Raw genomic sequence first — 16,300 nt, forward strand, 5'->3', positions numbered from 1 at the left:
ATATATTCAATATCGGACTTAATCTATCAAGTCCTGAGCCAACATGCCCTCCCCTTAGTTTGTGAGTCAGTCATATTAATGCATGTAATATTGCATCCAAGGAAGGTGACATGGTAGCTGGGTACTTAGTAGGGATCTGATACCTGCATGTTGACAAAAACATGTGTAAAACATCGTGAATTGCTACAATCAAGTTGATTAGTAACATCTATACAACACTCTTGACAGAATTACCCCTCTAATCCAGATCCCCAGACAAATGGGGTCAAATTAGTCCATTCTGCTGTCCATTCACTCCTGTGTTGGACACAGTTGTCCCTACACTCAAGCTGGTATGGTACACTCCTTTTGGGTCCACATTTCGAGCTGTGTCAATCGTGTAAAAGGTAGGGGCAATGTTACCTGAGTCAGTCTGCCTTCTTTTTGATAATAGAATCTGAATAACATGACTACTGGTAGTGACTTCTGTTAGAAATCCCAACACTTGCTTTGTTTATCCATTCTCTGCTCCCTACTTTATGTAGCTGCATGTACTGTCTTGGATGCAGACAGGTGGCTTTACTGGTGTTCATGGTGGGCCCTCCCATGCTGTTGTTAGTGTTAAGAGTGTGATTACTTCTGCTGCGGTCCTTCAGATTACCATTGCTCTGAGGATTTGTCGAGAACAAAATGGTTAAGTGAGCTACTGGTTGCATTCCTGCTGACAGAGACAGACAGTGTGATATAAGGTTTCACCTGTGACCAATGCTTCCAAACCTAGACATGTATCACCAGTCATATTTATGCTGTAAGGTCCTTGTCTTTGCGGGGTAGATATAGATCATTCTAGTGTCCCCTAACCGTGACCTTATCCTGTACTTCTGGCATGGCCTGGGGGAACTGCTCCTCCTTACTCCTTCTGGTCCGCCACCTCCTTTTGGTCTCTCACCTTGGATCTCAGTTCCTTAAACTGACTACACCATACTAAACACGCCTTCTTTACCTGTCTTTCAATAGCTCAGTATCTTCACTCCATACAGTTCCCTCTCTGTGTATAACTCTGTCCGTGATCATGATGTTATTCCAGCAATCCTACTTGTTGCAGCCCATAGGCACGGTATTATGGTCAGTAACACATCCACCCATCCTTTCCCCATTCTTCATTTACCCAAATCCAACTTGTAAATTGTTAAAGTATTTTTCTGTTCTCCATGACCTTCAAATCATCTCAACCAAAATTTCCATGCATCTCTATGTTAATTATTTTTTTACTCTCTGGCCATGATCATCATAAGATTCTCTGAAAGTTAGTTTCTCTATGGTCTTGAGTTTTCTGAAATAAAAACTGTTTTCTTCTAATTACATAAGAACATAAGAACTAGGAGCAGGAGTAGGCCATCTGGCCATTTGAGCCTGCTCCGCCTTTCAATGAGATCATGGCTGATCTTTTGTGGACTCAGCTCCACTTTCCCGCCCGAACACCATAACCCTTTATTCCTTTATTCTTCAAAAAACTATCTATCTTTGTCTTGAAAACATTTAATGAAGGAGCCTCAACTGCTTCACTGGGCAGGGAATTCCATAGATTCAGAACCCTTTGGGTGGAGAAGTTCCTCCTAAACTCAGTCCTAAATCTACATCCTCTTATTTTGAGGCTATGCCCCCTAGTTCTGCTTTCACCCACCAGTAGAAACAACCTGCCCGCATCTATCCTATCTATTCCCTTCATAATTTTATATGTTTCTAAATACCAATGAGTGCAGTCCCAATCTACTCAACCTCTCCTCGTAATCCATCCCCCTCAACTCTGGGATTAACCTAGTGAATCTCCTCTGCACACCCTCCAGTGCCAGTATGCCCTTTCTCAGGTAAGGAGACCAAAGCTAAACATAATACTCCAGGTGTGGCCTCACTAAACCTTATACAGTTGCAGCATAACCTCCCTAGTCTTAAACTCCATTCCTCTTGCAATGAAGGACAAAACTCCATTTGCCTTCTTAATCACCTGTTGCACCTGTAATTTAGGCTACGTTAACCATGTCAAGGGGATCTCTGACTCTAGATCTTAGCTTTACTCCCCCTGTACAATTCAAATGTCTCTGATGATTGTCAGATTATCAAATTCCGTTTTCTTAAAGTTTTATATGTTGTGTCCTTTCCCCTGACTTTGTTTCCTATTTCCGTACCCCATTTTACATCTGAATGTTCCGTTATTCAGTTTGTCTGGGAACTCCAATGAAATATTCTCATCATATCTTTGAAACAGAAATCAAACATTCTTATTTGATTCCAGACATGTTTTGAATCCTTGCCTCCTTTCCCTGAAGCAATTTTTATTTTCTCAAGGGAACCCACTAAACTATTATGCCTGACTTTTTTTTCAGTTTTAAAATTATCCCAGCAGTGTTGTCAAGCTGCCTCCTTTAACTGCCAACATTTCTGAATAAAACACAAGGTCCATTGTGCTAGAGGTGGAATTAATCAGTCTAAAAGTTGGAGCTGGTATCAAAAAGAGTTAACTCCCATTTTGCAAAGTCTGGTTCTTTATTTTATATTGTTGTGGGTAAGTCTGGTTCAGAGTGCCTCTTGTTCCTTTTTCCTGAATCAGCAGCCCTACCTCTGATTTACCTGACCAACACGTGCCATAGAATCCGAGAATCCCGACAGTGCAGAGGGAAGCCATTTGTTCAACAAGTCTGCACCAACACTCTGCAAGAGTACCCGACCAAGGCCCATTCCCTCACCCTATCACTCCACCTTACCTTTGGTCACTAAGGGGCAATATAGCATGGCCAATCCACCTAACCTGAACATCTGTGGACTGTGGGAGGAAACCGGGGCACCCGGAGGAAACCCACGCAGACACGGGGAGAATGTACAAACTCCACACAGTCACCCGAGTTGGAATTGAACCCGGATCCCTGGCGCTGCGAGGCAGCAGTGATAACCACTGTGCCACCGTGCTGCCCATAAAAGAAGAACAACCACTGGAGCACAGTTTCCATAGAATCTAGAATCTCGACAGTGCAGAAGGAGGCCATTTGGCCCATTGTGTCTGCACCAGCCCTCTGAAAGAGCTCCCTACCTAGGTCCACTCCCCAGCCCTATTCCCACAACCCTACCTAGCCTGCATATCATTGAATACTAAAGGGTAATTTTATCATGGCCAATCCACCTAACCTGCACATCTTTGGACTATGGGAGGAAACCGGAGCACCCGTAGGAAACCCACGCAGACACGGGGAGAATGTGCAAACTCCACACAGACAATCACCCAAGGTCCCAATTGAACCTGGCTTCAGGGAGTCACCCTTCGGGACCCCAATCCAAATTTGTATCTGTCATGACTAATGCACTGTTGATGGTTGGACTCCCATCCCAGGTTATTTTCCCCCTCACTCCATCAGACAGTAGGAAACAGTCAATACCATTTTACTGAACCAGTTTTCTCACTGCACAGGAAACTTGGCAACAGTCGATGCTGTTTTTCCGCACCTGGGGCTGGATTCTCCGATCCCCGACTCCGAAATCACGTTCGGCGACGGGACGGAGAATCCCCGATGACACCGAAATCGGGGGCTGATCCGCTTTGACGATGCTCCGCCCCCTGAAAAGCGGCATACCCGCACAGAATCCACGGCCTCCGTACGTTGGCTGAGGCTCGCCCTGCGATGCTCCGTCCCCGACCGGCAAGTTTCCGACGGCATGGGTCTCTCACGGCCTCTCCTGTCGGGAACTCAGCATGGCAGCTGCGGACTCACTGCGGGGAGGGCCGATCTGCATGCAGGGGTGGACATAAACAAGTCCCTATCCCCATCTGCCGCCACCCCTGGAACCTCGTATCCAGCCCCACCAGCACAAACCTATGGTTGTCGCATATCAGCGACATACCCTCCTGTCCAAAATGTTGCCTGCACTGGCTCCACACCCGTAATGCCAAAACCACCACTGTACTCACGGAGGACCTGACCACCGAGAACGGAAGCGGTGCCAACAACAGAGGCCTCAAACTCATACCCCTATACGACGAGGTCTCCATTAGCCCCCAAACTGACTTGTCCTCCACAGCACATTTCATCACCATTGCAATATTTGCCACCCAATAATAATTTATCAAATTTGGCAAAGACAGCCCCCCCCTCCCCCACCCCGCAACTCCCCCACATGCCCCCCACCACTCGTCCCCTCTCCAGTAACACCCGCTTCACCCATGGTGTCTTCTCCCCCCACACATACAAACACACCTGAAATTATCCTGTTAACCTTCATGAAAAAAGGACTTTGGAACAAAGATAGGGAGGTTCTGGAACAAGAACCTGGGCAGCACCATCATTTTCACCGTCTGCACATGCCCAGCCAGTGACAGCAGCAACACATCCCACTTCTTGAAATCTGCCTTCATTCCCCTCATCCGCCAGCAGCCCCTCGTCTAGCCTCCACTGCGGCCGTTGTGCCTCTCCCTGCACTACCCACAAATCCACCCAGTGAAGCGCATGGTCAGAAACCACAATTGCCGAGTACTTCGAGACGGCCGCACCCGCCAGCAGCGCCATGTCCATATTTTTAAAAATCAGTCTGGGAGTGCAACCGGTGTACATGGGAGAAGTACAAAAGAATGGGGGACCTGTTCATTGACGGAACGTTTGCGAGCCTAGGGGCACTGGAGGAGAAGTTTGAGTTACCCCCGGGAAATGCCTTTAGATATATGCAGGTGAGGGCTTTTGTAAGGCGACAGGTGAGGGAATTCCCGTTGCTCCCGGCACAAGAAATTCAAGACCGGGTGATCTCGGGCGCATGGGTTGGGGAGGGTAAGGTGTCGGAAATACACCAGGAGATGAAAGAAGAAGGGGAAGCGCTGGTAGAAGAGTTGAAGGGTAAATGGGAGGAGGAGCTGGGGGAGGAGATCGAGGAAGGTCTGTGGGCGGATGCCCTAGGTAGGGTTAATTCCTCCTCCTCGTGTGCCAGGCTCAGCCTGATACAATTTAAGGTGGTTCACAGAGCTCACCTGACGGGGGCGCGGTTGAGCAGGTTCTTTGGGGTAGAGGACAGATGTGGAAGGTGCTCAGGGAGCCCGGCGAACCATGTCCATATGTTTTGGTCATGCCCGGCACTGGAGGGGTTCTGGAGAGGAGTGGCGGGAGCAATATCTCCGGGTCAAGCCAAGCTGGGGGCTAGCAATATTTGGAGTAGTGGACGAACCGGGAGTGCAGGAGGCAAAAGAGGCCGGCATTCTGGCCTTTGCATCCCTTGTATCCCGGCGAAGGATCTTGCTAATGTGGAAGGAGGCGAAGCCCCCCAGCGTGGAGGCCTGGATAAACGATATGGCTGGGTTCATAAAGTTGGAGAGGATTAAGTTCGCCTTGAGAGGGTCTGCGCAGGGGTTCTACAGGCGGTGGCAATCGTTCCTAGACTATCTCGCGGAGCGTTAGAGGAAGGTCGGTCAGCAGCAGCAGCAACCTGGGGGGGGGGGGGGGAGGGGGAAGTCCGGGGAGGGGGAGGGGGAGCTGCCTGGGGGGGCGGTGGATGAGCAAGAGATAACATGAAGAGTCGGGGAAACTGGCACGTACGGGAGAGAGCCAGTGTACAAAGCTATGGAAATATACTATTTTGCCATGTATATATCTTGCTCCGCGTGATTTTTCGTTTCTTTTTTTTTGTTACGGGGGGGGGGGGGGGGTTATTGTTTGTAAGGGAGAAAAATTGTGTTAAAAACTTTAATAAATATATATATTTTTATTAAATGGGAGAAGTACAAAAAACTCCTTTGCCCTCAGCCTCCAAACCTCCACGAGTCCACCCTCCCTGTGCACTCCATGAACCCCCTCAACTATCTTCCCACCTCCGACACCTTCGATGACTTTGGACTCACCGGTCCAAACTTGAATCTGGGACCGTAATCTGGGATGAGAAAAATATCAACCACGATTGAATGGCGGAGCAGACTCGATGGGCCGAGTGGCCTAATTCTGTTTCTGTGTCTTATGGTCTTATGGTATTGAAATCGTCCCCCCATAATCAGCCAATGCGTGTCCAGGTCCGGGATCCTCCCTAATATCCGCCTCATAAAGTCCACTGCATCCCAATGCGGGGCATAAACATTCACCAGGACCACCGACATCCCCTCCAACTCTTCATTGACCATCACATACCTACCCCTGGATCGGCCACAATGACCCCACCTCAAAAGCTACTCTCATATTAACCAACATCGCCATTCCCCTCGTCTTCATATCCAGCCTCGAGTGGAACACCTGCCTCACCAATCCCTTCCTCAGCCTTGTCTGATCTCCCAACTTCAGTTGCTTCTCCTGCAAAAACATAACATCTGCTTTCAGACTCCTCTGATGCGCGAAGACAATCAACTGTTTAACTGTCCATTCCGCCCTCTCACATTCCACATGACCAGCCTGGTCAGAGGGTTTCCTGTCTCCCTCCCCTACCAATCAGCCATACCCCATTTAAGCCAGTCCCTGCCTGCGTCATGTGCTCCTCTAGGCCCACCCACAGATGTCTGCCGTCATCTCTCCCTTCCTAACTGTGCCACGCCAACCACAGCCATGTCAACAAACCCCCTCCCCCCCCAACCACCAAACAAAAAAACAACCTCGCACCTTGCTCCTAACAACCCCCACTTCATTCCCTTTAACTGGCCCGCCCAACTAGCATGGTGGCCTCTGTCTGAGGCCTCTGACTTCCCCTCACCCCTCCAGTCTATCCTTACCGCCCCCTACCCCCTCCCATCCTCCCAACGACCAACAAAGAGAAACAAAAGGAACATTCACCATCACTGCTCCCCCATTGAAACTTGCCCCAAATTACCCACCTAATATGCCCTGCAGTTTACACAAAACCCCTCTGAAGTTCAATGTCCTCACACTCCTCCCAGTCCATGGTCCCTCAGAAAGTCCATTGCCTCCTCCGGTGAATCAAAACAAAATTCTTGCTTTTGATATGTCACTTACAAGCGGGCAAGGTACAATACGCCAAACTTCATGTTCTTCTGAAAGAGGACCGCCTTTATCCGGTTGTACATGGCCCTCCGCTTAGCCAGCTCCACATCCAGGTCAGATAAATCAGTAGCTCACTCTCCTCCCAGGTGCATTTCCTGGTCTGCCTCGCCCACCTCAGGATCTTTTCTTTATCCAGGAACCAATGCAGTCTCACCACTATCGCCCTTGGCAGTTCTCCCACCTGCAACCTCTTTCTCAGCACCCTGTGCAGGTTAGGTGAATTGGCCATGCTAAATTGTCCCTTGTGTCCAAAGATTACATGGGGTTACGGGGATAGTGTGGGGAATTGGGCCTAGGTAGGGTGCTCTTTCGGAGCGTCAATGCAGAATCCATGAGTCAAATGGCCTCCTTTTGCACTGTAGGGATTCTATGGTTATATATATATATATATATATATATCCAACACAACAATAAAACAAACCTATGAACATTCATATAAAACCGAAACAACACAGATTCTCGCTGCTTGTAAATTTCAGACAGTTAATTCTTAGCATTCTCTCGCTACAGAGTGCTAAAGAGACAGAACAGTACAAACTCAAAATCCACAGTTAAACCTTATAGTAAATTAACATGGGTACATGCAGTAATCACAATACACTTTCATAATTCCATGCAGCCCTAAAAATATGAACTCCTATAATGAGATAAACCCAAAGTGTCAAAGATATCCCTAGATTGCGAGCTCCAGGGAAGAGAAGAAAAACAAATTAAAGTTTGAACCGGGTTAAGATTTCAACCATAATACAAATGAATACACACATTAAACTACAGGGGGTCACAAGCCACTAGTTCACTGACACACAAACAGCACAGGCACACGAGGAATCACATTCAGACAGGAAAATAATTGATACTTCAGCAAAACACAGGTACTCACAAGTTATTTTTTTCTTTATGTTGCCTTTTTACACAGCATCTGAATTATACTGTGGGCTATGAAGTTAACTTCTTACTTTCTCCTAACTGTCTTTGTTGCGCACAGTGTGTCTTTAACCCTTATGCGGTGGACAAATGACTGCGAGTCGACTTTGTTTTAAATCAATAGTCTTTAGTCACACACACACAATATTAGAATCAATCAATCACAATATCAGTTTAAGTTATACTGCAAAATGCTAAAGTGCAATACCAAACCTTGACTTAACTTTGAGTGACTGACAAGTACCCAAACAGATATTGGCTTTTATCCGTGATCTGGTTTCTGTCGTCCTCAATGTTTGGTCCTTGGTCTGGCCTGATACTCTGACTCTGGTCTTCCTGCTACTGGTGATGTGATGGACCTCCTGGTGGTGGCCGGTGAAGTTCACCGTTGTTGTATTCCTGGTGCTGGCTGCTGCAGAGAGAGATTCTAAAGTGTTGCGGCACCTTCTACCTCAAGGGATTTTGCGCCCTTTTGGGCGGTCACTGGGTCATTGCCAATCAGTTGATCAGGGTTCGATCACCCTGATCGATTAGATCCAATCAATGGCTGCCACTTCGATTTTGCTCACCGACCATGTCTGCAGGTGTTAGGGGCATGTAGGCTTTCCAAATAAGGAGTTTAGGTGCTGCAGTGTCTGGTAAACATTTGTGATTGACTGGATAGTTCTATTGTTCCTGGGATGGCCTCGAGTTGGCCCTTTTCCTGTGTTTTGCAACATCTAGGCTGCAGCTTGCTCATCAATGTTTATTTAAACCACAGCCCGCTTGTCGTATACTTGGCAAAGATTTCCCATTATCCTTTGCAGGACGTCATCTTAGGTAGCCGTTCGGTCACCCCTTGCTTGTGACTAGGTGGGATTTAGAGAAATGGATTGTTTTACATTTTGGTCAGGCACACAAGCAAGTGGTATGTCATCTCGCTGAAAGGGGAACTTGCCTCCTGTAACTGCCGCTAGTAACGCCTGCTGTTTTCCCAATTCCCCTTTTATCTACAATAGCTGAAACGTACACAGGGAATGACTGGCTTAACTGTGAGGCTGCTTAACTGCTTCCTTTACAGTTCTTCTGTCATCACACAGCTCCTGTATGAGCCTCGCGTTAGTCCTGTTACTTTCTGTGAGCTCCAGCCAGAGTTGCTGCACTCAACCAAGGCAGCTCCTGCATGCAGACTGGATATACTGTGCTGTGACAATATTGTAGCTGACTGCTCAGCTCCTAACCCTAAAGTATGAATCTGCCTCTCCAAACCATCTGTCTCTTGATCTCTCTGCTGGAATTGCTTTCTCAAATTCTCCACCACCTAAGTTATTTCTTTATTTTTCAAAACCTCATCAGATTTTGGAGTATGGTAATATGTTTCATAATCAAAAAACCCATAACCTTTTCAACTCTTAACTTCTTTGTTTCATCCTGCCTCTTAACTACAATCACACACTCGTTCAGACTGACCCGCCAGCTTCCCATGTCAAATGCTAACCCCCAATCCAGTGCTAGTGTCGATTTTGTGACGATCCTGCCAACTACACCAATTTGTTGTAGTAAAAGATTGAAACCACTCAAGTCTATTCCTTGCAGTAACAGAGACTTTGATTCCCAAGCAAGCTTGGGAGACGCAACCTTCTCCTACAGGATGTCTGCCTGATACAAAGGCCATGTCACATAGTTGCATCTTTTGTTTTATTCATTTACGGGATGGGGGCATCGCTGGTTAGGCCAGCATTTATTGTCCATCCCTATAAGGTTTATCACCTTTACACTACAAAATCCTAATAAGCAGCATTATAAAGGCTGTTGCTGTAATTTAACTAACTGAAGGCTGAGGTCTGTGGTTCTTATCACACTTTTGCTTCCCCATCTTGTGAAGGTCATTAAGTTTGTGATTGTTACTTTCCCACACCATCATGCTGAGAAAGGGCCTAATAACTATTCTTTTAAAGAATATAATTTTTTATAATTGAAGTTGCCTACTTACTTCACAGCTATCAATGTTTAATGTTGAATTATTTCAATTACCCCACTTTAGTCCTTCTAGCCAATTCCAACCCACAATGCAAGTATGCCAGTTAAGGCAGAACTTGTATACATCAGATTTTGATTTCTACAGGGCCTGGTCTGGGGTAGAACCCCTTTCAACATCAAACTTTGTCTCTTTCATCATTGGGGTGCAACCAGTGAAGAAGAATCAATTGGGGAGCTCTGTCCTCCTCAGCCTTTTTTCTATAGCTCCGCCTGTAATTCGGATTTTCACTCACACAGTCACAGTGGTAGTTGTAACCAATATGTCAGGTATTGATTGCCAGACCAGATTTGGAATGTTACTTTACATACTGGCTGCCGACTTTGTGGAAAAAACTTTGATGTGCCCAGCAGTGTTCAGTAAATTGACGGATTGTGTCATCTTTATTTTCTAGTGGTTACCAATTCTTATGAATGAGCGTCTTCAGACGGGCCATTACTGTCTGCCAGTGGCCTTGGATAGGCTCCCCAACAAATACTCCATGCACTCTCCAGAGGTAAGCGTATCCTGCAAGAAGGGTTTGCAAGATGGGCTTGCAATGCAGAACAATGCCAGCAGCATGGGTTCAATTCCCGTACCGGCCTCCCCGAACAGGCACCGGAATGTGGCGACTAGGGGCTTTTCACAGTAACTTCATTGAAGCCTACTTGGGACAATAAGCAATTATTATTATTATTATCTTCCATACACTATTAGAAAAGTATAGAAACATAGAAAATAGGAGCAGGAGTAGGCCATTCAGCCCTTAAGAGTCTGATCCGCCATTCAATATTATCATGACTGATCCTCTATCTCAACCATACCCCCATTCTCTCCCATACCCCTTTAGAGTCCAGAAATCTATCTATTTTCTTCTAAAATATATTCAGTGACTTGGCCTCCACAGCCTTCTGTGATAGAGAATTCCAAGGTTCCGCACCCTCTGAGTGAAGAGGTTTCTCCTCATCATACCTATCCCGTAGCCCCAACCAGAGGCAGCAACATCCCCACATCCAGTAACATCCAGGATGCGTGGTACATGCTCCAATGAATTCTGTCCTACAATGGCAATTGGAGCCCCAAAAGCAGGTGCTTTAATCCCTCAATTAACGGCCTCGCTGAGGGCAGATCATTGGCCTCAACAGGTGGGTAAGTCTACTGACCTTTCTTGTGATTGATTTTATGGTGGTACACCTGAACTTGGCAGGACCAGGTTATGGGCAATTCTGCAAATTGGATGGTATAAAATTGTACATAACTACATGGCCAACCTCCTGTCCGTGTATCCATATCCAGAGAATCCCTTCAATGCAGAAGGAGGCCATTCAATCCATCGAGTCTGCACCGGCCCTCCAAAAAAGCACTCTGCTTGGTCCCACCCCCCCATCCTATCCCTGTAACCCCTGCATTAATCATGACCAATCTACCTAGCTTGCATATCTTTGGACTTTGGAAGGAAACTGGAGCACCCGGACAAAACCCACATAGACAAGGGAGAAACATGCAAACTCCATGCAGACAGTCACCCAAGGCCGGAATCAACCTGGATCCCTGGCACTGTGGCAGCAGTGCCACCGTGCCGACATTTGAAATCATTGATGTTACAGAATGTACATGCCTTGGATGAATAGGTGAACATGAAATATGCATTAAAGGCATTGACATTCTAATGGGTCTCAACTCCAGACCTTTGTCAGTGAGTCCTGATAGCCCATTTCAGAGTGTGAGGCTAATCACAGCTAATTCTATCTCCTTATGACAGCCACTCGTGTGCACTTGGGAGCAGAAGGTACTGATCATGGTCATGAGTGGGAGGCCATGATATTGTAGGGACGCTGAAGTCAGTTGTAATGCTTCAACCATTGCCCTGGCTATGTTCGATGGCTTGGCACAGATTGTGTAGTATGTATGGTTCAGTCGCTCCTGGGCAGGTCAGAGTGCAGTGAAAATATATCACCAGAGAAAGCTGACATTTTTTTCATCGGAAAAGGAATAGGCTATTCGGCCCATCAAACCTGCTCTGCCATTCAATTGGATCATGTCTTATCAGCTACTTGAATGCCACTTTCCCACACTATCCCCACATCCCTTGATGTCATTAGTATCAAAAACTCATTAACGATTTCTGTTTTGAACATGCTGTATAATTGAGCTTCCACAGCACTCTGTGGTAGATTCACCACCCTCTGAGTGAAGAAATTCCTCCTCATCTCAGTGTTAAATGGCCCGTCCGATACTCTGGGATTTTGCCTGCTGGTTCTAGGCTTAACAGCCCAGGGGAACTATCCTATCTATATTTATCCTGTCATGCCACGGGAGAATTTTATAAATTTCAATGAGATTAGCTCTCATTCGTCAAAACTCGAGCGAATACAGGCCCAGTTTCCTTACTCTCTCCTCATAAGACAATCCCGCTGTTGTGTTATGTACTCTGGGATAACACAGGCTGCAACTCGATGCAACTTTGACCAAAAGATACTCCATACTTTGAAGTAAGTTCAATGTGATTTATTGAACCATTAGCACAGTTCTCAATGAGTTCAACTCTCCTGCTAATCTTGCTATAGTAACTCAGTCTAACTAACCAGTCTGCTCTAAGCCATGTGGTGGGTGTGATGCTTCTGATCTGGCACTGTCCTACTCCCTAAATGTCACCTGTGGAAAGAGACAGAGCATGTGTGCCCTGTCCTTATATATGGGGTGTGTAATGCCCCCTTGTGGTAGTGTCACCTCTGGGTGTCTTGACTGCCCATTGGCCGTGTCCTATTTTATGTGTTCATCCGCTGTATGTCTGCATGTCATGACGTCTATGGTGCTCCCTCTAGTGTTTACTTAGTCATAGTGTATTTACATTAACCCCTTATGTATTTACAGTGATACATATCACCACACCCGCCATCCCTCACTTCAGCATGGCATGATATTATTGCTTCAAAGTTGGAAGCAGAAATATTTTAGGGCCACTCTGGCTCCTCACACACTCTGTTCGCAATGATGGGCAACAGACAACATTTCCATCATTAGTGAATGAACATATTGGGCCAGATATTTGCGACGAAAGCTTCCCAACTCAGACCACCCACCTTTGTTTGAAGAGACCCAATTTGTTACTCCTAGGAGGTGGAGGATGAGGTTCAGGGGTGTGGGGGGGGGGGAGCAACAGGATTGAGTTGGGGCTGCTGATCCAAGAGGGCACAGGAGTGAGCGAAGGCTGATGAGAAAGCCTGCCTCTGTTCTCTGAGACTTTGTCCCAGTTATGTTTGAAGCTGTTAGGTCTTTTAAACCTCCTCCCTCAAACCTCCTAACCCCCCACCAGCCCCATTCCACCTCCATGCCATTTCAAAGCCCCCACCCATCTCCACATGCTCCATACTCTTCATGCCACCTCCATAGCCAATAACCCAGTATCCACCATGGACAGAGCTCAGGAGCCGTATGGAGATGAAAAAATACATTTATAACAATCTAATACAGAACCCACTCCTACACACTTGAAAGTGAAAAACTCCCTTTCATGAGACCCTTTCAAATCTTTTAAATCTCACATCAAGAAAGTTAATTCTTGAAACATTAAACTGTCAACATTGTAACTTTTGAAACATAGCCAAGCATTCATAATGATACAGCAATAGCCCATGAGAAATGTCAATAAAGACCTCTATTGGAAGTATATAACCTATAATACATGGCCTGTCAATCAAAGCCATCCAAACGAGTTGTTTTAAATTCTCACTGACAAAGTAAGCATGTTTTCTTGTCATTTAGAACCAGTTGAGGGTTTTAAAAACGTCCCACATCATGACACTTGAACAGACTTTATCTGCCCTTCAAGAGCATTTATGTTTACTCCATTAATTCATCTCCCACACTACAGAATCAGACCCTTTACCAGCCAAAATGAAGTATGTTAGAACTCAGCAGTAAGTTCAAATGGCCCTGTTGAATTTGGATTTCCTGGCTGTGTGAATCGCGCCCTTCCCCTTCCCCTGCTGTCAAAAATTGAACATGTTGGAAATGGTGGCAGAACCTCAACATCTGGGTTCCACCTACCATTTTTAAAGGTCTACAGAGTCATTTGTATTACAGAAACACCAAAAACAGGGGTCACATAATCACCCAGCTCTGGAAAAAAAGGTAGGGGAGTTTGAGATATAAAGCAAGACTCAAAAGGTTATATAAAGAAGAGAGTTGAGGGAGGAAAACAAAATAGCATTGCCTGCTGATCTGTATCATAGCTTATTGGCAATTATCAAATTCATTCGATTGTACATACATAAGTGTTTTTGGAGTTTTGCCAGAAGATGTTGACATCCTTATAAACTAATGGCCACTACTAAGAGCAGGCTGATGGTAAAATACAAGAATGTAAATCTCATCAGATTGACTTCTTTTGTAGCAATAGTTCCTTGATTATATTCCAACACAGGGTTGGTTAAAACCTTCACTATACACAGTTTTCATTACTCCATTTGTTTAAAAATAAAATCCACCAGTAACTTGAAGCCACAATGGTACTGAATCAACCAACGCTTAAATTACAACAATAAATATTCAGTGAATATTTAGTGAACAGTTACATCACTGCCTTGTATCAGCTCCTATAATGAAAGTCATTTGGTTCCATGTACTTACAGGCCTGACATTTCCAACATTATTGCCTTTCACCTATGTCATGCTGCCCTAATCCTGTTCCACCAGTCTGTTTCATTACACTGATGAAAGTGAAAACAACTATACAATATCATATTCAAGGGCAAAGACCATTTGTATTCGGAACAAATGTAAAACTTGCATTGCCACCAGACGGGATCTTCCAGATTCTCCTTTCTCAGTAGGTGAATTTGACAGGCAGCAAATACATTTGGGTTTTCAGGCGGAAAAATAGTAGGGAAGAAAGTGACATTTTCTGTTATCTGACTGCCAGAAACAACTGCACACAACTAAAAGCAGGAAATCTGGGAAAAATGAAAGATATCCAAACCAGTAAAGTGAGATCTTCTTCGTGATTAAGTTCATCCCTCTCATGTGTCATGTGAGAGTACCTTTAAGAAATGGGTGTTTATAAATGGGTATGTATATAAATATCTGTAGTGAGAGTACCTTTAAGAAATGGGTGTTTATTACTGCAGTGATGTCAGAGCTGGGCTGTCTGTCAGCGTTTTCCTTTCGTTTTAGGCTGTTTGCTGCAGGGTGTGTTATAGTTTCGTTTTCAGAGCTGGATAGCTGCAGTCACAGTCAGAAAGGGTATTAGTCTCCCTCTATGTAATCTAAAAACTGTAAGTCGATCCTTTGGTGATTTAAAACTAATAACGGCTCTCAGTAGTGACTTTAACCTGATGTGCTTCTGTTAAAAAAAAAATTTTTAAAAGTCTTATGGATGTTAAAAGGAAAGCTTAAAGGATTACTTAGTGTTGTAGTCTTTGGGGGTTGTATTTGAATTAATGGTTGCTAAGATGTTCACTGTATGTTTTAAAAAGTTTAACTTGAGTTCACAGAATAAACATTGTTTTGCTTTAAAAGATACTTTCCCATTTCTGCTGTACCACACTGTAGAGTGGGCCATGTGCTCCCCATACCACAATCTATTAAAAGTTGTGGGTCAGGTGAATTCCATGAACCACTTTGGTGTTCTCTAAACCCTGGCCCATAAAATATGTGCAACATTTAAAATGCTCTGCAATGCCTGACAAATACATTTGCAGTGCTTTATATACTTTTTAAATGCATTCCCACTTTATAATCATCTTTTTGTTCAAAGCAGAAGATTCCAAACCAGAATCCACAAATCAAATGGGTAGATGGCCACAAAGGTGTGTTCAATGTTGAGATCCAGGCAGTTTCATCTGTGCATACTCAGGTAAGTCTCCAGACTCATTTAATTTTTCTGCAGAGCTGCACAGCGCTGTTCTGTTCAGAATTTATTCTTATAATCAGGTTAGGAGGAGTGAATTGCATTCTCTCCTTGTTCTACTCGTGGGTTAGTTATTTCAGAATTTGAATTTAAAAGGTGATATTGGCAATTCCATATCAATATATAATTTTATATTTATATAATGCTGACAAAAGAGACCTTTTTTGTCAAAGCTTTTCATCTTGCACTTAGTAGGGAATTCTCAAGAATACAATGGAGGGGAAATCAACAAATTTATACTGTGCGAGAAGGGAATGCTGATTGGTTGGCAGTGGACTCTGATTGGTAGAGAGAAGGCAATTCCAGGTGCTAGAGGTTTGGCCTTATTGGCAACCTCATAAATGTGGCTCAAGCTTTTGCCCATCATGAAAGCTTGATGCTGCAATAAGGCATGTCAAAGACATCCCGCGGGGGTAATGGTTACTCTGGTCTGATCATTTCATGCTCTATATCACACAAATTCATGAACAGGCCAGCCAA

At 45.0% G+C, this 16,300-nt stretch overlaps 1 protein-coding gene across 5 annotated transcripts in view; it reads left to right on the forward strand.

Annotated features, from left to right (window-relative positions):
• Positions 1 to 16,300, forward strand: part of dock8 (dedicator of cytokinesis 8) — a 451,209-nt gene that overhangs the window by 285,809 nt on the left and 149,100 nt on the right. For 3 of the 5 annotated variants that reach the window (XM_072516863.1, XM_072516865.1, XM_072516866.1), the window contains exons 18-19: positions 10,325 to 10,426; positions 15,668 to 15,766. In XM_072516863.1, coding sequence (XP_072372964.1) covers positions 10,325 to 10,426; positions 15,668 to 15,766 — 201 coding nt within the window. The remainder of the gene's footprint in view (positions 1 to 10,324; positions 10,427 to 15,667; positions 15,767 to 16,300) is intronic. The other 2 variants (XM_072516864.1, XM_072516867.1) reach the window with 1 other exon arrangement.

The sequence above is a fragment of the Scyliorhinus torazame genome, chromosome 9 (assembly GCF_047496885.1).
Source record: "Scyliorhinus torazame isolate Kashiwa2021f chromosome 9, sScyTor2.1, whole genome shotgun sequence".
Taxonomy (NCBI): domain Eukaryota; kingdom Metazoa; phylum Chordata; class Chondrichthyes; order Carcharhiniformes; family Scyliorhinidae; genus Scyliorhinus; species Scyliorhinus torazame.